The 19,319-nt window shown below is 48.9% G+C and overlaps 10 protein-coding genes across 10 annotated transcripts; 2 read left to right on the forward strand and 8 right to left on the reverse strand.

Annotated features, from left to right (window-relative positions):
* Positions 1–173: 173 nt before the first annotated feature.
* Positions 174–2,489, forward strand: ASPWEDRAFT_49855 (uncharacterized protein; the record flags this gene model as incomplete). The annotated part of the gene is made up of 2 exons (XM_040837339.1): positions 174–905; positions 1,464–2,489. 2 exons carry the CDS (start codon positions 174–176, stop codon positions 2,487–2,489), a joined length of 1,758 nt encoding a protein of 585 aa, XP_040690002.1.
* Positions 2,490–2,606: 117 nt separating this feature from the next.
* On the reverse strand, positions 2,607–4,258 carry ASPWEDRAFT_106714 (Zn(II)2Cys6 transcription factor; the record flags this gene model as incomplete). Its single annotated transcript, XM_040827831.1, has 4 exons — positions 2,607–3,312; positions 3,360–3,837; positions 3,889–3,984; positions 4,024–4,258. The coding sequence occupies 4 exons, from the start codon at positions 4,256–4,258 to the stop codon at positions 2,607–2,609; spliced, it is 1,515 nt and encodes a 504-aa protein (XP_040690003.1).
* Positions 4,259–4,398: 140 nt separating this feature from the next.
* On the reverse strand, positions 4,399–5,701 carry ASPWEDRAFT_37899 (uncharacterized protein; the record flags this gene model as incomplete). Its single annotated transcript, XM_040834781.1, has 1 exon — positions 4,399–5,701. The coding sequence occupies one exon, from the start codon at positions 5,699–5,701 to the stop codon at positions 4,568–4,570; it is 1,134 nt and encodes a 377-aa protein (XP_040690004.1). The 3' UTR covers positions 4,399–4,567.
* Positions 5,702–7,789: 2,088 nt separating this feature from the next.
* On the forward strand, positions 7,790–9,471 carry ASPWEDRAFT_109054 (flavin-containing monooxygenase; the record flags this gene model as incomplete). Its single annotated transcript, XM_040828051.1, has 2 exons — positions 7,790–7,953; positions 8,007–9,471. The coding sequence occupies 2 exons, from the start codon at positions 7,790–7,792 to the stop codon at positions 9,469–9,471; spliced, it is 1,629 nt and encodes a 542-aa protein (XP_040690005.1).
* Positions 9,472–9,487: 16 nt separating this feature from the next.
* On the reverse strand, positions 9,488–10,448 carry ASPWEDRAFT_107377 (uncharacterized protein; the record flags this gene model as incomplete). Its single annotated transcript, XM_040827883.1, has 4 exons — positions 9,488–9,621; positions 9,668–9,817; positions 9,865–10,276; positions 10,323–10,448. The coding sequence occupies 4 exons, from the start codon at positions 10,446–10,448 to the stop codon at positions 9,488–9,490; spliced, it is 822 nt and encodes a 273-aa protein (XP_040690006.1).
* A 28-nt stretch (positions 10,449–10,476) lies between these two features.
* ASPWEDRAFT_37901 (TolB family protein) lies at positions 10,477–12,616 on the reverse strand. The gene has a single exon (XM_040834782.1). The coding sequence runs from the start codon at positions 12,583–12,585 to the stop codon at positions 10,720–10,722; it is 1,866 nt and encodes a 621-aa protein (XP_040690007.1). The 5' UTR covers positions 12,586–12,616; the 3' UTR covers positions 10,477–10,719.
* A 131-nt stretch (positions 12,617–12,747) lies between these two features.
* On the reverse strand, positions 12,748–14,368 carry ASPWEDRAFT_37902 (fatty acid desaturase). The gene is made up of 3 exons (XM_040834783.1): positions 14,144–14,368; positions 13,250–14,091; positions 12,748–13,200 (listed from the first exon to the last, which is right to left on the reverse strand). Exons 1-3 carry the CDS (start codon positions 14,229–14,231, stop codon positions 12,898–12,900), a joined length of 1,233 nt encoding a protein of 410 aa, XP_040690008.1. The 5' UTR covers positions 14,232–14,368; the 3' UTR covers positions 12,748–12,897.
* Positions 14,369–14,420: 52 nt separating this feature from the next.
* Positions 14,421–15,539, reverse strand: ASPWEDRAFT_37903 (EGFR-like transmembrane domain-containing protein). The gene is made up of 4 exons (XM_040834784.1): positions 15,434–15,539; positions 15,340–15,389; positions 15,195–15,293; positions 14,421–15,149 (listed from the first exon to the last, which is right to left on the reverse strand). The coding sequence occupies exons 1-4, from the start codon at positions 15,519–15,521 to the stop codon at positions 14,637–14,639; spliced, it is 750 nt and encodes a 249-aa protein (XP_040690009.1). The 5' UTR covers positions 15,522–15,539; the 3' UTR covers positions 14,421–14,636.
* An 860-nt stretch (positions 15,540–16,399) lies between these two features.
* ASPWEDRAFT_151666 (arylsulfotransferase family protein) lies at positions 16,400–18,072 on the reverse strand. Its single transcript, XM_040829610.1, has 2 exons — positions 17,263–18,072; positions 16,400–17,205 (listed from the first exon to the last, which is right to left on the reverse strand). Exons 1-2 carry the CDS (start codon positions 18,046–18,048, stop codon positions 16,453–16,455), a joined length of 1,539 nt encoding a protein of 512 aa, XP_040690010.1. The 5' UTR covers positions 18,049–18,072; the 3' UTR covers positions 16,400–16,452.
* A 190-nt stretch (positions 18,073–18,262) lies between these two features.
* On the reverse strand, positions 18,263–19,262 carry ASPWEDRAFT_37906 (uncharacterized protein; the record flags this gene model as incomplete). Its single annotated transcript, XM_040834785.1, has 1 exon — positions 18,263–19,262. One exon carries the CDS (start codon positions 19,260–19,262, stop codon positions 18,381–18,383), a length of 882 nt encoding a protein of 293 aa, XP_040690011.1. The 3' UTR covers positions 18,263–18,380.
* Positions 19,263–19,319: the final 57 nt, after the last annotated feature.

The following is a 19,319-nucleotide window of genomic DNA, read 5'->3' on the forward strand; positions in this document are numbered from 1 at the left end:
ACTCGCCCAAAGAAGAAGTTGTGTGTCGTGGGGCTGTGGATACCATGTTTAATTGCCCCTTCGCCATTGGTGCTTTATAGAAGAGTCATCGTGTTCTTCGAGATAGCTATTTAAGGCTGATATCTACCGCATGTTGTTGATATCCATACTCTCCATACTCCACTGTATTCATCATGTATCTCCGTCCAGTCCACGCAGAAGCATCCATCCCCATCCTCCAACAATTCATCCGTGAAAATCCCCTGGGCATCTTGACAACTTCCATCAGCTCACCTTCCTATCCTCTTATCCAGTCCAGCCATATTCCATTCATCCTCGATGTCCCAAAAATCTCAACCGAAACACCCTCAAATGGCATCCTCCGCGGCCACATGGCCAAGCAGAACCCACAAGCAAAGGCATTGATGGACGCTCTTGCAGCATCAAAGGCACAAGGAAACAACACTTTAGAACTGTCCGATGAAGTCCTCGTCCTTTTCAACAGCCCACACCATCACTACGTCACGCCCAAGTTCTACACCGAGACGAAACCCGACACCGGCAAGGTCGTTCCCACATGGAACTACGCTGCTGTACAAGCCTACGGCAAGATAACCGTCTACTGCGACTCCAAGTCCGGTGAAACAGGCTCCTACCTACAGAAGCAAATCGAGGATCTCACAAACCACGCCGAGACCTCCATCATGGGATGTACGGGAGAGAAAGTGAAGCCGTGGCTTGTATCAGACGCACCAGATCGGTATATTGAACTTCTTAAAAAGAACATCATAGGCATTGAGATCAATATAGACAGATTGCAGGGTAAATTCAAGATGAGTCAGGAGATGGGTAAGGGGGACCGTGAGGGGGTGATTAGTGGGTTTGAAGCGCTGGACACGGATGTTGGAAAGCGGATTGCGCAGACTGTCAGGGAACGAGGGCATTTGAATGATCTGCAGAAATAATTGTCGAGTTTTATCGATTAAATCTATTCAGTTCTTTGTATATCTTCAGAATTCATGACCCACTCTGTTCCCTTTTAGGAAGTTGACGGTAGTGGGGTAGGCAGGGCGCACTATGATTGGACACCCGCTACCATTGTTGCTCTTTTAGGAAGGGAGTGGGGTACCCGTGACCGGGAAGAGAAGTGGCAATCCATTGTGAAGTGATGAAGTCTTTGATTCTCTTTTAGGAACTTGAAGGGAGTGGAGAAACTGCGTGTATAGCATCGTTGATTATAAGTATCGTGGAATTCTCGAATCTGCATTCCGCCCTCACATCCTCACTCCAAAATGTCGCACATTCACCCCTCGACTCAGGCACTACACGCCGATGATCCATTGCATCTGGTCACTGATGTCGCACCTCCCATCCATCTATCTACAACATTCCGTTTCCCCAATGAGCCAGAGAACTTGATTCCCAGCGTGGACCCCGTTGTATGTGTGCCTATATCTTCCATCATCCAAAACTAACTCCCTCAGGACGAGTTCAACGGGAAGAACTATGTATACTCCCGGGAATTCGCACCGAATGCAACACGCTTCGAGGCTATCCTGTCTTCTCTCCTCAACGGCCATGCAGTCAGCTACACCACTGGTCTCGCAGCCCTCCACGCTGCGTTAATCCTGCTCAACCCGCGCCGCATATCAGTAGGTGAAGGCTATCACGGCAGTCATGAAGTCATCGCCGTTCTCTCCCGTCTTTCAGGCCTGCAAAAGCTTAGCCTCGATTGTCCTGGTGAGCAATTGGAAGCAGGTGATGTAATTCTGCTCGAAACACCGGTGAACCCGTACGGTACTGCTTTCAGCATTGAGGAATATGCCAAAAAGGCTCACGCACGGGGTGCCTATCTCATTGTTGATAGCACATTTGCTCCTCCCCCGCTGCAGGACCCGTTTGTGTGGGGTGCTGATATCGTCATGCATTCTGGGTCGAAATATTTCGGTGGACACAGTGACCTCCTCTGTGGTGTCCTTGTCGTCAAGCGAAAGGACTGGCTGAAGCAACTGTTCGAAGATCGATTGGCCATTGGTAATGTCATGGGTAATATGGAAAGTTGGCTGGGCACACGCAGTCTCCGGACTCTGGATGTGCGAGTGCAACGTGCAAGCCAGAACTCTACGCAACTGATTTCATGGCTCAACAACTCTCTGAATACCCCAGACGCTGCCCCAGGCAGTGAAGCAAGTATCGTGCAAAAGGTACTCAAGAAGATATACCACGCCAGTCTCCAAGACGAGCCATGGATGAAGACGCAAATGCCAAATGGCTTTGGGCCGGTATTTTCCATCATCTTGCAGAGCGAGGAGTTCGCAAGACTCCTCCCGACCAAGCTTTCCTTTTTCCAGCACGCAACCAGTCTGGGGGGCGTCGAGTCGTTGATCGAATGGCGCGCATTGTCGGATTCCAGGGTCGATCGGAAGTTATTGCGAGTCAGTGTTGGGTTGGAGAACTGGGAGGATCTGAAAAATGATCTCCTTCAGGCTTTCAAGTCGGTGATTCAATGATTTTCTAATATTTGTTAGAGGCTCAGTTGTTCTGTGTTCATCATGACGCATACCTTTTTAGAATGAATCAAAGTTTTTCTCATCCCCAGTTTCGCAGAGCCAATCAATCCAATATCATTATATGAGAAGCCAGTCACCACCGAAGCATCCAATATTGAAAATCCATTGTGACGAAAATGGCTCCTGAGTATCACCCTGCTGCCAGTAAGTTTGTAGAACCTTGGCGGCGTTGATTGCATTCAAGCAGCTAGTGTCCGTCCAGAATCGTTCCAGGCAGCCAGTGACGAAATCCCGCTGCGACTGCCATTGGCACTCGAAGCCGATCATGACAATAGGCCAGAGCACACACTTGTATAATGCGTTATCATCTTTCAATGCACCGATCAAGTTGATTAATTCTGAAATCAAATCATCCTGGGAAATAACATCCTGGGTGAGTATATCGAGGACTCGTCTGCCGTAAACCAGTGCACCGGTTTTGTATGATTGTGATAGAAGACCAAGATGATGGGTATCTCTCACAGAAGACGATTGTGGCTGTGGTAGAGTTGACGCCCAGGCATAGCAGTCAAAGTTCTGTATCGACTCAAGCACAGTAGTCAGGTTTTGTATATGGTAGTCAATTCCTGCGACGTCGACTGGGTTTAAGCTTAGAATGATATCTCGTTGCTGCGAGAGGTATTGAATGGCATTTAATATATACTCTGGGCATCCGAGAAAGGATTGTTCCACGTTTTCCTGTGGCATCATCCATAGCTGGCCCGGTGAGATAACTTGGGATAATAATCCGGGCCGTACAAAGGTTGATCCAAGGGTTTCGATCCTGGAACAGTTAGCAGTAGGCATTATATAGTTATTTCAATCACATACAGATAAATCTGCCGGGTTATAAAGTTTCGTATGTCCTGGACCGTTCGACCCGGGTCTGGCCCAATCCCAGCTGGCGACTCGGATGGCTGATTGTTTAGTGCAATCAAATTCTTAGCACCTTCCAGATGAACATTCCATCGATCTCTTCCTGACTCAAGCAAATCCAAAAAGATCAGAAGAAAGATGCTAGCGACAGTAGTATCCTGTTTGGCGACCTGCGCATCTTGCAGGGTACGGGAAAGACCCTGGATAGCCTGGTGTTTGAAGGCCAGGGTATCTCGAAGGGCATTAAATGATTCCAGAGAGTTTGACTCTTCTGTATGGTAGAATGGACGGCCTGTATTGGCTTTGTGGCATGCTGCCAGAGCAAGAAGAGCCTTTAAAAGGATTCCGTCATTCAAGGCGAGAGGGATCAGACTTCGGAATGGATTCTTGTCGCTGTCGTACACGATAAAGAGCTTGCATATGCGGTCATTATCTGTTCGGAAGTTAGAATTCCCAATCGCTATAGTGTAGATCGAAAGCTCACAGTAGTCCAGGTAATATCGAGAAACTCCGTCCAGGTTCGCCATGGAAGGATCTTCCAGAACCAACTGCATCGTCATTGCCGGGCCATTCAACATGCCTGCACCTAATCAGCAATCAGACTCAAAATAGATTGAACATTCCGCAAGTTTACCATTTCGCGTCATCAACGAATTCGACGTCTTTGCAACCGTCCCAGAACCAGCCTCAAACGACACACCCTGCAGATTTCCACGAATAGCAACACCTTTTACCCATCGCAGAGGTCTTTTATCGTAACATTCTATTCCTGCTTTTTCGCATTTTCCGCAGGGGATCTGCGATCGGTCGCATTGGATGCGCCGACGTCGGCACGTATAGCAAGAACCGTCCATCGAATTGCAATGGCTATCCAAGATAAATCCACTGTAGTGAGTCAACTGCCATGGCTAGATGGATTAGATCTGGAGATACTGTCTGCGAAGCTGAAGAATGATAAGAGTGAGGGGAATGATGAATCGATCGGAGATGGGAAGCCGGAGATAATGTACGGTAGACGGGAGGGCATCTTGTGCAGTTGTCGGAATAGCATCAACAAACAACGGATTGATTAATCAAATTGAATCGTTTATACATTCATGTTCTATGATCCCTGTAGTAGACGCAGTCTATCATACATTACTATACAGTTCTATCAATCATCATCATGATTCTCTTCTACTCTCCAACCATCGTTCTAACCACAATCTCTCCTCTTTCTCGGCCTCTTCTCCCACCTTGCCCTCGGACACATCGATTCCTCCACGTTCCTCGACGGATAGTCTCACCTCAAGAGCATCCATGGCTTGAACTCCGCCAGAGGTGCGAATCAAAGAGTCATCCACGTTCAGGTATTCCACGTAGCGTCTGAGACGAGGCCTATACACCTGCGGGACGAGAGGCAGACGTCCGAACCGATCATGCGCCTTGACGAGGTTGAACACAGCACACGCCCTCAAAACACCCTCGCTGGACGCGATTTTCTCGGCCCACTCCGCATTCGCATATTGTTTCGCCAGCAATTCCAATTCCTGTTCTGAGCCAGCAGAAAAGGAAGTCTGGGCATCGGGGTGGTCGGCTTTATGGGCAGTCATGGCGCCGTGCTTGCGTGTTGTTTTGATGCTCCGCTCTTTTTCGATCTGTCCGGGCGTCCAGCAGGCCAGGGGAATGATGGCATTGCCGATGATGGGGAGGAGAATCGGCGTCAATTCGTCACAGATGAGGAGGAGTAGTGTGAAGGGGATCATCCGGCGGGCATCGCCGGCCGATCGACGGACGAGTTGAAAATGCGACCGGCTGAGGTTGAATGTGTGGATCGCCTTGCGAAAGGCAATCGTTTTGGCCGCCGTGGAGAGGGTGGGAGGAGGAGAGACAGGAATATACGGGGAGAGTCCCAACGCACGACGGATAGGCAATGAGGCGCGATAATTGTGGTAGACATTTTTCAGCCCCGTCTTGTAGAAGGAGGCGTAGGCTCGTCCGATTCCGATGAAGCGTTTGAATTTGGCGGACAGCTTTGAGGACGAGGGGATACGCTCGGGGAGATTGAGCTCAGGGGGTCTCGTGGTTCGAGGAGCATTGACTCCATATTCGAGGGCTATCACAGTTGTGGAATTGTTGGAGGGAAGCGTCAAGGAGGAGGATTTCGGAGAGGATGGGGAGGGCTCGTTTTTGGAGGAGTCGGTAGAGAAAGCATGGCGAGAGATGGATTGGCGGGTCAGAGGTAGAACAGAAAGAGAGATGCGAAGATGAGGATGAGGGGAGACAAAGGCGCGACGGCCCCAAAGAGCCGCAGACATGGTTGTCCTGGAAAGGAAATGAAGCCATACAAAAGACAACAAAATCAGTCGATGGCGCTAACCGGATTGGGGTCTTGGCATCGATCTTGCAGAGCATCCATATAATATTAAAACTATTATATCGAATAGTTATGGTCATTAGTCATAGTAATTTAATTGAACTTCCTCTTTATCAGTTGGATTGTGGTGTATCAAAACTATTTTGACTATTTGTTCTTTTGTTGTGGATATATATAACCGACAGTTATCGTAGAACAACCTTATGTCTTCAAAACAACTCTCGTTTGAATGACATTACAGATAAAATATGTAAAACACCAAAATAAATCATTTTCGACGAAATCTCTTGGTCTTCTGTCAGTGGTTAAATTAAAGTGACTTAATGTTTGTATCTTCTCATACCAGAACGGATTCCGTCCCCTACTCTGGGGGTAAATTTGAATAAAAAGAGAAAAAGTACTTTAGGAGAGAACCAGAATGGGTTGAAGTAACTGCAGTTATACATATAGATAGATATACTTGAAGTTACATACTAGATCAACTGTTGAAGCCCTTTCATTGCCAATTGATAGTGAAGAAACTTTTGAACATCCCATGAATGTAGACGATTTATTCCTCTTGGAAGATGAGTATCGAATGAGAGCAGGGGGAGAAAGGCTGTATTTGCGGATGAATGTTGGGCCTGAGAGAAACACCGTGTTCTTCAGCTGCGGCTGAGGTTGTTCAGCTCATAACATGGCATATTCTGGATCTTGACGTCAAGTTGGGTGGGAACTTGCGGGCTGTGTTGCTGATCGGCATACACAGCTGAAATTGAACAGCCTATATAAAGCTGCCAACTTCCAGCTTAGAATGATCCTCGCATTTTTCTCTCATACTCTGTCTTACTACATTCTATTGAGTTCCTTTATTTATTCACAAACTACTCCAAGATGGTAAGTTTCTGATAGCACGTTATTACCTTGTTTACAGTATGATACTCACATACAACAGTCCAGCTTTGTAGGCTTTTTATCCCCTATAATCGGGCATCATCTAACCTTCTTTTAACCAGCGCATTGAGATCGATACCAATTGCAGTTGTTACTATTTTGGAAAACCTGGTGATGAGTATGTCTTGTCAACATTACACCCATATCAACTCTCTGCTCATGCGTCAATAGACAGGGCCTCCTGTTGAGGGTTTTGGAAGACATAGTGCGAGAAATGGGTGGTTCTTTCACCAAAGGCCAGGTTGAGGCTGTTAGCGAAGACTCTGTTACGGCTACGTATGTCCTTCCATATCACCCTTTTCCCCAGACCGAGGCTGATTATTTTAATCAAGAGTTGAAACTTCCGCTTTAGATGCCGACAAGTTCAAAGAGGCCATTCAGGCAAACTGGGGGGATTACAGAGATTCTAAGGGGAATTATCTTGATGATATCGAGTCTATCAATGTCTCCCAGCAATAAGGAAGCAGGCATTGAATTAAATAGGCATATATGTACTATTTCGACTCACATATGGGGCTTGCCATACTAGATAGGCCCTTCTGGCTCTATCAAACCAATAGAGCTCATGATTCTAGCCGTGATAATATCCATTCCGCTAAAAGTTGAATCACTAATATGAGTGGTGATATGGCCTGCATGGAGCAGATTTTTCACTGGACAAGGTATTGCATATAAGTAGGCTAGGTCTGCCTGATGATTAGATAGGGAATATGTAACCAACTCTTCAATTCACATGTCCATGGCTAAATCTCTGATGGCTTGCGGATATTATTTCCACACTAAATGCGTCCATTAAGAGGGGTCATGCATATGCATCTCCAGGGAAGATATTAACCAGGTGGTAGAACGCACCTATCACAGCGTAGGTAAATATCACATTCCCACATTTCAGCTGAAGTATACCCACTTTCCAGGATCACCGCCGTGATCTATGGATGGGAATACCCGCGGCTATGCATGTGTTGGAGCATCCTGGTAGCATCCTTGCAGATGACCAGCGAGAAATGCAAAGTATTCTTTTCAGTCACATTGGAAGAGGGGTTGGGTATTATAAGCGTTCCTCGATCGCATTTCCTCTCCATCGACCCAACTCACCATGGCTCAACTAAATTTCGACGCTCTCGTTGTCGGCGCTGGCTTTGGGGGTATCTACGCGTGCAAAAAGCTCGTTGATCAGAATCTCTCTGTCAAAGTCATCGATACGGCTGGTGATGTTGGAGGAACCTGGTATTGGAATCGCTATCCGGGCGCGTTATCCGAGTATGTTGATGCTCAGCGAAGAATAAAGTCCAGTCCACATCTGACGGTTTCAGTACGTACTCTGTTGTCTATCGATTTTCCTGGGATCTAGAGGATCTTCGCAAATATCCCTGGAAGAGAAATTATGTGCGACAGCCAGAGGTTCTCGCGTACCTGCAACATGTTGTCGAGCGTCACGATCTTCGACGACACATGCAGTTCAACACCAAGATGACGGCTGCAGACTGGGATGAGGATTCCCAGATGTGGACTATCCACACGACCCAGGGCACATGGACGGCACGATATCTCATTACCGCGATGGGGTTGCTGAACACGCGCAACTACCCCAACATTCCCGGTCTTGATAGTTTCAAGGGAGATCTCCTTCACACGTCAGCCTGGCCAGAACCGTACAGTCTAGAGGGAAAACGTGTCGGAGTTATTGGAAATGGCTCGACTGGTGTCCAAATTATCAGTGCCGTGGCCGATCACGTCGACCGATTAGTCTCGTTCCAGCGAACGCCTCAATATGTCGTGCCCTCTGGTGAGCGTGAAATTTCAGCAGAAGAAAGACAAGCGATCAATGATCGATACGAGAAGGTGTGGAAGGAAATGAAAGACACCACCTGGTGCCTCGGGGCCAGAGAAACGACCATACCAACGATGAGCGTTGATGCAGAAGAGCGCGAGAGAATATTCGAAGAAGGATGGCAGCACGGCGGCGGTTTTGACTTTATGTTTGGGACATTTGGTGATATCGCCGTGGACGAACAGGCAAACCACGAAGCAGCCGAGTTCATCAAGCGGAAGATCAGAGCGATCGTCAAGGATCCTGTCAAGGCAGAGAAGCTTATTCCAAATCAGCTCTACGCGAGAAGACCCCTCTGCACGACCAACTACTACGAGAAGTTCAACCGTGAGAACGTGGACATTGTCAACACCACAGAGACGCCCATCACGGCCATCACCGAGACCGGCATCGAGACAACAGACGGAGCATACGATCTGGACGTGATAGTCTGCGCCACCGGCTTCGATGGTGTAGAGGGGACGTACAACGTTCTCCCCATCACCGGCCGGAAGGAAACACTCAAGAAGCACTGGGAGAAGCGGGCAACCGCCTATCTCGGTATTTCCGTCGTCGACTTTCCCAATTTCTTCATGGTCACGGGGCCGTATTCCCCATTTGCCAACATCCCCCCAATCCTTGAAGAGCAGATCAATTTTATATCAACTCTTATTTCCCGTGCCACGGGACTGAAGATAGGGGATGGCTTGAGCCCGGTGGTGGAAGTCAAACCCTCTGCGGAAGAGGAATGGACGGACATGTGCGAGGAGATGAGCTCAAAGACACTCTTTGATAAGACTTCGTCGTGGCTTACAGGAGATAACATCGCAGGAAAGAGACACGGGATTCCATTCTATCTGGGTGGAGTGAAGGGGTATCGCAAGATCTTGGCTGATGTTGTTGACGATGGATACAAGGGATACAAGCCACTGGGACAGACAACATGCAACTGCAACAAAGAGCTGTAGATACTCGGTATATAGTCTACAGAGAATATCTCGACTTCAGATGCCTCCACCAGTCACGAACCATCCACGTATCGAACTCGGTGATTTCAGTCGCACTGCCAGCGTTCATGATGAAGCTGGTCTGTCCGGTGGGAGTCCAATCGTAGAAATCTATTCTGTTAGCTATATACTTTAGAACAGAATAAGGGTGACATACCATCAAGAGCAAATGTATGTCCAACTTCATGGAGATAGATGTGCATATTGTCACTGTCCATATTCTGCATAAAGTAGTCACTGCCCACTCGCTGGCCCCAATCGCCTCCTGCTCCTCCTTCAAAGCCGGCTGTCAACCATAAACTCTGGTCTGGTATAGTCAGTAACCATCATCCTTGTGAGAAAAAGATAACACACCATAGTGACGATCAGCCCCAGCATCACAACTTGCATAATCTCCATCCTGATGAAAGAACCTTCCACAAGCAGGCGCACACTGGGGCGCCCCATCATCATCCGTATCGGTATAAACCTGAATCCCAGACGTATCCCCTTGTAAAAGGGATTCATCCTTAACCGCCCACCCAACAACATTCACATCAGCAGACTCATACGGCCACCCGTCAAACCCAGCCAACTTGGCAATCCACTGATTGTACGAACGACGAATGACTTTTTCAACGGACTCACGCTGGGCAAGAGAGACGCTTCCATCGGACTCCCAGCGTACACAGTAGTTGATTTTGCCCTTGCCGTCGATGACCTGATCGAAGCCGTAGTTTTTGAAGCCGAGGGGGTCGCTGTACGTGGACATTTCGTGTTTCCAGACCTAAAGATTTAGACCAAGATCAATTATATGTTAGACAGATGCATACCTCGTTCAATGGGGTGACCAAGTTGGACGGGGGATTCCAGGAGGTGTTGTCACGTTTGTGATCTGCATGGGGAAGAGCAGCAGCACAGCTGGCCAGCAGCTGGAGAGAAAGAAGAGAAGTCTTCATAGTATACAATATATATATAATACAGTAGGAAGAAAGAATGTAGATGTGAATATACTCGAAGATTACTTGACAAGACAGATACTTATATATACTATGTACAATAAAGCCAAGCGACTCGGTGACAAGCCGAGTTTCAGGGTCCTTCAGATCCCCACACGCTTCAGCCAAGAAGAAGCTGCAACATGCCAAGTTAATCTGCACTTCAGGATTACTAAATTACTGTCTGAAGAAAGGAGAAGCCAAGATATCCGTTTCATGCAGAGTGCTAAGTCTAAGTCCCGTTGGCGGGCTGTTCATACACCACTCCGTCAACAGTGGTGGTCAAGGTCCCGTTGGCGTTGAAGATATTGGTCATGCTATCCATGCGGATGTGGAATCCGTCTGGGCTGGTCTTTTTGGTGCTGTTTGATTTGCCGGTGGAGGTGAGGTTGGAGTACCAGTCGACTTGTTGGAGTGTTACCGATAGAGGAGTCATGGTGACTTTCTCATTCCCGGAGATGAAGTTAAGGCCATCATCGGAGAAGTTGGTATAGCTGACTGCAACACTGTTGATGAAGGATGCAGTTGGATCATTTGCCAATGTGACATGAGCAGAACCGGATGATTGTCCATGCAGTGTATAGTTGCCTGCTGGAGGATACGGACGAGCCGCAGCTTCACTGCCTGCTTCGTACGGAACACCCCAGGGGACAATGTCAGAAACCGGCTTGACTGGCTCTGGATGGACAGGATTACGACTGGTTAGAGTCGCCAGCATCAGCCGATAAACTCGTCCACCAGGCGCAGTTGATTTCGGACAGGGAAGAGGATTCCTTCCTCCACAGGCCGGAGGAACTGTCAATGCCTGGAAATAGACTATCTTCGTGCCATCCGGAGACCATCGTGGATCGGCCATCGCATTCCATTCGGGATCATTGGCACTCCCAGGACTGCCATCACCAGCTGCATTGATCTGTTGCCCATAGTAAGACCCACGATCGCCATCTCGATCCAACAACCACGGCTGGAAGAACCGACGTGGTCCATTATTCCTGATTGTCGCTGCAATCGTCGTCGAAACCAGATCAGTAATGGCTGGGATATGGCGCATTCCCGCCATGAACATCGTGCGGTTGTTACTGCGGGTATCCAAGATGACATTCCACTTGCCATCAGGCGACACATCGATGGGATCAGCATATCCAGGATGGCTGGTCAGACGACGGACCTTGCCGGTGGTGAGATGAGCAGCAAAAAGATCGATATTCGACGACTCCCATGAATTGCCAACATACGTAACTTCATCGCCACGGCCAGTGAAGCCCCGGAATTCACCAACAGTCACAGCAGACTTGTTAATAACGAGACGGTCTCCATCGACGGAGAGAAACTGCGTCGCATTCGGATCAAACAACCGAGTCACCTCCACAAGATCATATCGCGGCACTCGTGGACTTCCTCTCTCGGGCGAAGGATTGAACTCCAGCCTCGCAAAGTATCCAAACTGATCCAGCACCCCATTCGACTGACCAAACGAATTAAACCCAATATGCACATTATCCGGATGGAGCCGCAATTCGCGAATCGTCCCACCACTCCCCGATCCATCTGGTCTATTGTTCCACCGAATCGGGTAGATGAACGTGTTATTCGGGGTACATTCATCACTAGCCAGATCTGCGTTCGACTGGATGATGTTGTACCCAGCCAGCAAACGCTTTCCATCGTGAAATGTCTGCGGATAGTCTTTTATTTCCTTACTTCCGTTTCGATTGCCCGCTGGGATACCGCAGGTGATACACTTCCAGGCATCGCCGTTGGAAAAGGTCGTCCCGTTGGTCCGGACGAGGATCAGCTGTGTGCCGGTGTAGATGCTACCAGGACTAGGAGATGGTGGAGCACCGGTGAAGTTGACAGCGACAGTGACGTGGTTGCCATCGGGAAGGAAGCTTCCACCTTGGATGACGGAGGTTTTGCCAATGCATCCTGTGTGGTGGGGGTTGATTTTGGAGGAGCAGGAGCCTGGAGCATCGGTGGGAACGACAGGGGGAAGAGGTAGTTCGGTTACTTGAATGGGTTCCGGAGATGGAGGAGATGTATCTGCGTGGACTTGAAGGGAAAGCGCCAGAAAGGCGATGTTGATGGTTGAGAGACGCATTTTGACAATGTCTGGGGTGAGGAGCAGGATGGGGAGTGCTTTATATAAATTTATTCTTAATTATTGACATCATTCGACAGGAATATGAGTTCCACGATGAATCCGAATACGCGTATAGAAGCCAGGATGTATAAACGAACACGAACCAAAATGGCAGTCTGTACGAATACGAATGACGATCGGCGGAGTTTCGGTTGGAGCAAAGACCGAGATTGCCATAATTCATCCGATGTGACATGACTTTTATTCTATCTATCATTCTATAATAATACACGATTATAATACATACGGACTATATATCTTGCATAACAATCAAGCTGCCTTGGTTGGCTTGGGGAATCGGCGAGTCCAGCTCCGCAGCATGTCTTCTCGCTGCTTCATGGTCATGCCAATCTGGTCGCCCATCGGAATGAGACACCTGGCCAGATGGGGGTAGTCTTTCCGCATCAGATGGACGGTGATGAAGATGTAGTCGATGTTACGGAAGACAAGAGCGCGTTCCTCGGCATAGCGTTCCTTCTGCTTGACAAAGGCAACGGGGTGGTCGCGCCAGTGGCGACGAGGGTTCAAGTGGTGCGAGGTGTGGTATCCATCGTTGAAAGAGAAGCGGTTACTCTGTTTGGGTCAGTTATATCTTACATATAGGGTAAGAAGAGAGACTCACCGGAACATCGATCAAGGTGATGCTGGATCGAAAGTCCGAGTCCGGGTCAATGGGGTCGACAAAGGCATGCTGTCCCCAGTTGCCCACCATCAAACCAAGTCGCATGACGGTCAGAGGAAGGAGAAAGACAAACACAGTCGCTCTGGCGTTGACATAGTTATACAGCAGATACAGCGACAAGTAGTTGCTCAACTCCCAGAAACCAGCTCTGAGGGCATACTTGGTCTGTCCCTTTCTCCAAAAGTATCTGGGAAGATCAAACCAGATGAGAAAGAAGAAGCGACCGACATAGCGGGCGAGGTCAGCGATGCTGTCGCGATCGTAAAACATGGTCGTGCTGAGATCGTCGGGACCGTTGCCCTCGACGTGGTGGTGTTTGATATGGTGGTAGAAGTACGAGTTCCAGGTATGACCCAGCATGGGATCGAGCAGATAGGGGAACAGCGTGTCAAAGACAACATACTTGGACGAGAGGACACCATTGCCGTGGATGTGTTGGTGCTTCATGAGGGTAAAGGCACCGCAGTACCACAGCTGGAGGATCCAGTGCAGAACACCGTGCCACCACGAAAAGCGATAATACAGATAAAAGGCAGAGGGAACCAAAGTGGTAAAGTACAGGATCAGATGGGTTACCATGACCACATCCGTTGGGACTCGCACGATGCCTTTGGCCCAGTCGATGTACGGCAGCAACACATGCTGCTGGATGACCGGGGGCAGTTTCGCTTTGAGATAGGAAAGATCCCACAACTGGAACACGGTCGGATCAAAGCCAGCATGGGATGCATCGTTGAAATGGCCCAGTTTCTCGATGGTTTCTTCGGTGGTGAGTTTGTCTCCTGGAAGATGTTAGTGGAAAACTACGGGCGGGAGAGACTCAGGGGTGCTTGCCGGTCGGCTTGATGTCGTCGAGCAGGTTGTCGACCACCAGACGATCGGAGACGGTGAGTTGGGGGTCTATATACGTGGAGGGATCCATGATGGGCGACTGGAGGCAAAAGTAAACATGCAAAGATGGTGAAACAGACTTAACGTCGCGATGAATGCGGAAGTTGCAGTTTTGGTGTTTGGGCGTTTCTGCCGCGTGGAGTAATCTGGGGGATGTGATTGGCCGGAGTGGGTCGACGTCTATCTTATCGTTTTTCTTTTTATAGATTATCGCATGATCTGAACACTTTATATAGTTAGTGATGGTAAATAGATGGATATTGTGGTTCTGACTGATGGATATTGCTCTGTACTACCATCAGATTTCCAAATTAAAGATGTACCCGGTTGGTATATAAACACGACAATATGATTACATATGATTACTTATTATTACTACTTACTGTGCTCCATATTTTATTGAATCCAACTCCTTGAACGCATTGATCAATCCTTTTCACCTCTTTACTGCCCCAGCAGGTAACTCTGCCAGCTGTACCGATCCAGGCAACTCGGCAAATGTATTCTCAATCCTCACTTCCGGTCTGTGCACAGCCTGTCCATCCAGCTCTTTTTTCTCAACGCCAGCCAGCATCGGAATATCACTCGTACGGTCTGGCTGTTCTGGTTCTTCCACTCGTTGATATCCCGACTGCTCTGTATGCTCACTGTCTGCCCTCAACTCAGCCGGAGCCTGTCTTCGTCGTCTCCAGAATACCGCAGCTAGAATGACAACGGCGATCAGAAAGGCGGCAACGACACCACCCACGATGCCACCGATCTGTGACCCACTCAATCCGGATGTGTTCTGGGATGTGACAGGAGACAAAGATGAGGTTGTGGTCGGGGTGGATGTTGCTGTAGATAGGGTGGAGGGGGTCGTGGTTGTTGCATTCGATGTTCCGTTGTTCATATTCGCGTATTTGACACAGCATTTGATACTGTCCGAGCCAGGACAGGGCCATGGCGGCTGTTGATGTTAGTCGATATCATCGTGTTGGAGGAGATGGTATACCCCTGTGCCGACGTAGAAATTGCCATCGCAGGTCTGCCAGGAGGAGTCCCTGCACCATCCGGTTCCTTCAGGGACATCGCAATGTCGATTTAAACAGCACTATTGGAGTTAGAATTGTTGATTTGTATAGTGTCAAGCTGAATACCTCATCACCAGAGCCAGTCGGGCATTTGTTCTGGTATTGTATTCCGGGGCCTAAGATGTTAGTTTGTCCCACTAAAATACAGTGTGAAACTAACAGCTCCCCGAGGGCAAACACTGTCCCGTCCCTATATCGCCTTGACAGCTGGTGGCATTGCCGTCGGCCCGTGGAAAGAGGATATCCATATTGTCTGTCGTCAAAACATGCACAAATTCAATCGTCAAAACGAGCCTGATCAGCCGCTAGTTATCTATTGCACTGTGTCAGGCTGCCCAGAAATGTCCAAGACGATCAGCACTTTTAGTTCTCCATCTGGACGACCTTTGAGGCTGTTGGTGTCTGCTACTGGTCTATCAATTCCGAATAGAGCGGGAGAATACGAGGCTCAACCGAATCGAGTACGCCCCAGTGAAGATCAGTTCGTATTTTTGGGTGCTTTATGTTTTCGCCGCTTCTGATTGGATGGATGCGGTTGAACTTTAGTCATTCTAAGTGAGTCAAGATGATTTTACATAGCTTACTATTATAGCCCTGTATCTGGATATACCGAGGATCATAGATTCTAACGTTAGAGTTATATATCCTACTGGAAAAACACTGCAAGCTCTGCTCAACAATGACCAACGCATATTCCGAAAAGTGTGGTATATCAGTACCGCCGTCAGATGTCAGTAACGGAGCGAAGATGCCAAAACACCCACAACCATCAAAAAGAAATTGATATCCTGCCACCCACCAATAATTCCCATTTTATTAGCCCCCTCAACATCATTCTTCACGTGGGGAGCTTGCTACACGACGCAAGACCTTTCCCAATTCGAGCATTTCCCACTTCAAAAGAGAACCTCAGTTCTACGATGCTTCATTCAACCAACCTCAAAGATCGTCGATATCCATCGAACGTGAATCCGATGTGCCCAGGATTGCCGGAAGAAAGTAGATTAAGAAGTACACGTTTCCCCAGGTCGTGGCAGAATTTCCTTTTGGAAATACTACATAAAGTCTCATCTAGTCAAGGGCAAATATACGAAAGGTTGCTTAGCTACATCGTATAGCATGTCAATGTGACGGAGAGATTGATAATTTATGCACCTTAACCTATCTAGATAGGCCCCATTAAGAGTCTGCCATCCTCCTTGCAATAACAGGACAAACAGGATTCTTCCCCTGGCCCAAGTCCGCAATGGAGGACTTGCTCAACATTCTCTCACCGTCTCTTGCAACCGCAATGATAAAGCGGGCATCGCTATTCTCCAGAACGACGTGAGTTTCGAAGCCGGTTCGTGCATGCACCAGCAGATGTTTGCCTTCTAGCAACGTTGAAGTCTGAGACGGGACCGAGAAAATGGCCCAGTTGTCATAGTGCGTGGCACCGTTCCAGCTCAGGTAGAGATCCGTCGTATTCGGAGTGGTATGATTGACAACGAGAGCAGGATCCCAGTGCGGAGTCGCTCTCCACGGGAATTTGAAGATGCGGTAGGCATTAGCCGAAAATCTATCTGTGCCGAATTGTCCTCGGAGAACGATGTTGCCGTCTGCGTCGTATTCCTTGAGTTTGGGTATGGATCCGTAGCCCAGCAGCATGTGCGCTGTTGGTCGGTTGGGAAGGAGCTGGAAGCTGCCTTGCGTGGCACTCACCAGATGGTCAGTGGGATCGGTCAGCTCGTGGATTCTCCATGCCTTCTTGTTGACGAGATCGACGTGGATGACTAGTCCTGTTGACGGGCCCGGGTCGTCATGGTCGAGGGCAGCGTTGTTGTAGAGACTGAGGACCAGGCTTTCGTCGGTTTCGTTGTAAACACGGGCATCATGTTGCCATGCAAAGGTGATATTGTCGCACTTGAAGTCGCCGTGGTTCTCATTGTCACCCTTTTATATACTAGGTAAGCGGATATACCCAACACCAGGAAGCTTAGATATACGCACCGACAGTTGCCACCGGACAGAGCCGTCCTTGTTGATGTAGAAAACAGAGCGGATATGCCGAAAGTTGACCACATATCCATGTTTGGCGGGAGTCACCGAGTTGATATGGTAAGCGTCCCAGGCCTCATGCAACTTTTTTCCACCCTTGACGGAGACACTGGACTTGGAGATCGGAATATGCTCGAGTGCATCCCATTTGAACAGGACCTTGTTTGTCTTAATGTCGATCTCGTAGAAGAGCGAGTCCAAAACCCACATGTCGGGCGTGCCCCTTCTCAGATGGCTGGTATCTGCTTGGGTGAAATTGAGAGCTGAAACGAGCATGGTGTTCTGAGGCGTGATGTAATGCTCATGGCCATCGATATACGAGTCGAACTGTTTGCCGCTGGGAGTGTGAAAGTTATCGCGCAGCGTGACGGTGTAGATCTCTTTGTATGTGCTGTCGAGGATATGCGCTGTTCCGTATCCCAACACTCTGAGATCTGGCTGTGCATCCCAGTATGTGATCACATCCTGGCCGAACAGCCTTTGCATCTTGAAATTCAGGTTCTCCCCATGCGGGCCCTGCCACACCATGTCGCCATTGCGGTCAAAGATGGTCGGAGCGGTGCCCGCCTCGTTTGCCTTTCGCACGCCTATAAAAAGGTATCCGGGGTCTGTTTCCCCGGTCGCGTTGAGGGACAGATGGGGTGGTTGCCAATGGCCTGTCTGGAAGGATTTACATGGCCAGTCGCGCTCTCCAAGAGCCAGCGAGAACAGCACACATAGAAAGAAAGAACGCGCCATGATAAACGGCAAGGCTAGTCTGCTACTTTGTTCAAGGAACACTATAGGGGACAAAGGTCAATATGTTCGTGGGCATGATTAGACCAGATCTTTATTGCAAATCCAAGAGATCATCCGTATCGATGCCATGGGTTTGGCCACTGCGTACCATAGACCACACAACTATACGTTGACCTTGGATGATGGACAAATACATCATTGATTTATTACTGTACACGCGATCTTGGCTACACTCGCCCAGTGGTTATGTATTATTGGCTAGATGAACAAATGCTTGTCTTCCTACCTTACTATCACCGATATAACTCATCCCGTCCTCACCTCAGTATCGCTTACGGGCCAGTTGGCAGTCGACTCATGTTCCAGAGTCCGAGATATTTGTTAGGCGCATCCTCGGGGATCCGAACCAGCGGCTGGCCGAGATTGAACGGAGGGAGCGTCAGATCGAGCTTAGCATGGCGTAGGCTGGGCTCGTTCATGCGGTGGAAGTTGGAGAATTCCCCTTGCCTTGTCCTCGAGTCGCTCGTGTAGCTCGTGGTGAGAAGCAGCGAGGCCGAGCGACGGAATCGCTCCAACGCAGGAAGAATCATGTCGTTGGGCAAATGGATGAAAACATCACGGCAAATCAGCAGGTCGGCCGGCCGCGATTCATTCGCGGTGATATCCAGGATATTCAGTTGATAACCACGTTGTCGCAGCTCAGCCCAGTTTGCTCGCTCGTATAGATCATAACCGACATAGTCGACCCCCTGGAGATCGATCATGCTCATCCACGCGACATCCCCGCAGCCGGCATCATTCAGCGTTTCCACCTGGTATGTCTTGAGTAGTCCAGCGAATTCCTTCCGGACTCGCCGGGTATGCTGCTCGCTGGAGCCCCAGCCACAGATGGTGTCGTCTGCCTGGTCGGGCCATCCGTAGAGAAATATGTCTGTGCCAGGCGATTGTGCTCCGGAGTTGACTTGGGACTGTAAATGTGGAAGATAATGATTCCAACCGTCTGGATAACTGGCTTGATCCGATGATGATGATAGCCCAGGCACCTGCGCGACTGGCAGGATTTCCCGGAGTGGAAGCTGTACATGATGCGAATCGTAGCCACCGGTGACCAGTCCCGTGGGCCAAGCAGTGGTGATAGAGTCCCATCTTAACTGATCATATTGAACAGCAGGGAAATATTCATTCGCAATGGCTGCAATCATTTCGATAACCATTCCTTGTCAGTCTACTTGTTTGTTTTCTCCTAAGGAATTGCTACGAGAGAATGTAAA

The sequence above is a fragment of the Aspergillus wentii genome (assembly GCF_001890725.1).
Source record: "Aspergillus wentii DTO 134E9 unplaced genomic scaffold ASPWEscaffold_3, whole genome shotgun sequence".
In the NCBI taxonomy this organism is placed as follows: domain Eukaryota; kingdom Fungi; phylum Ascomycota; class Eurotiomycetes; order Eurotiales; family Aspergillaceae; genus Aspergillus; species Aspergillus wentii.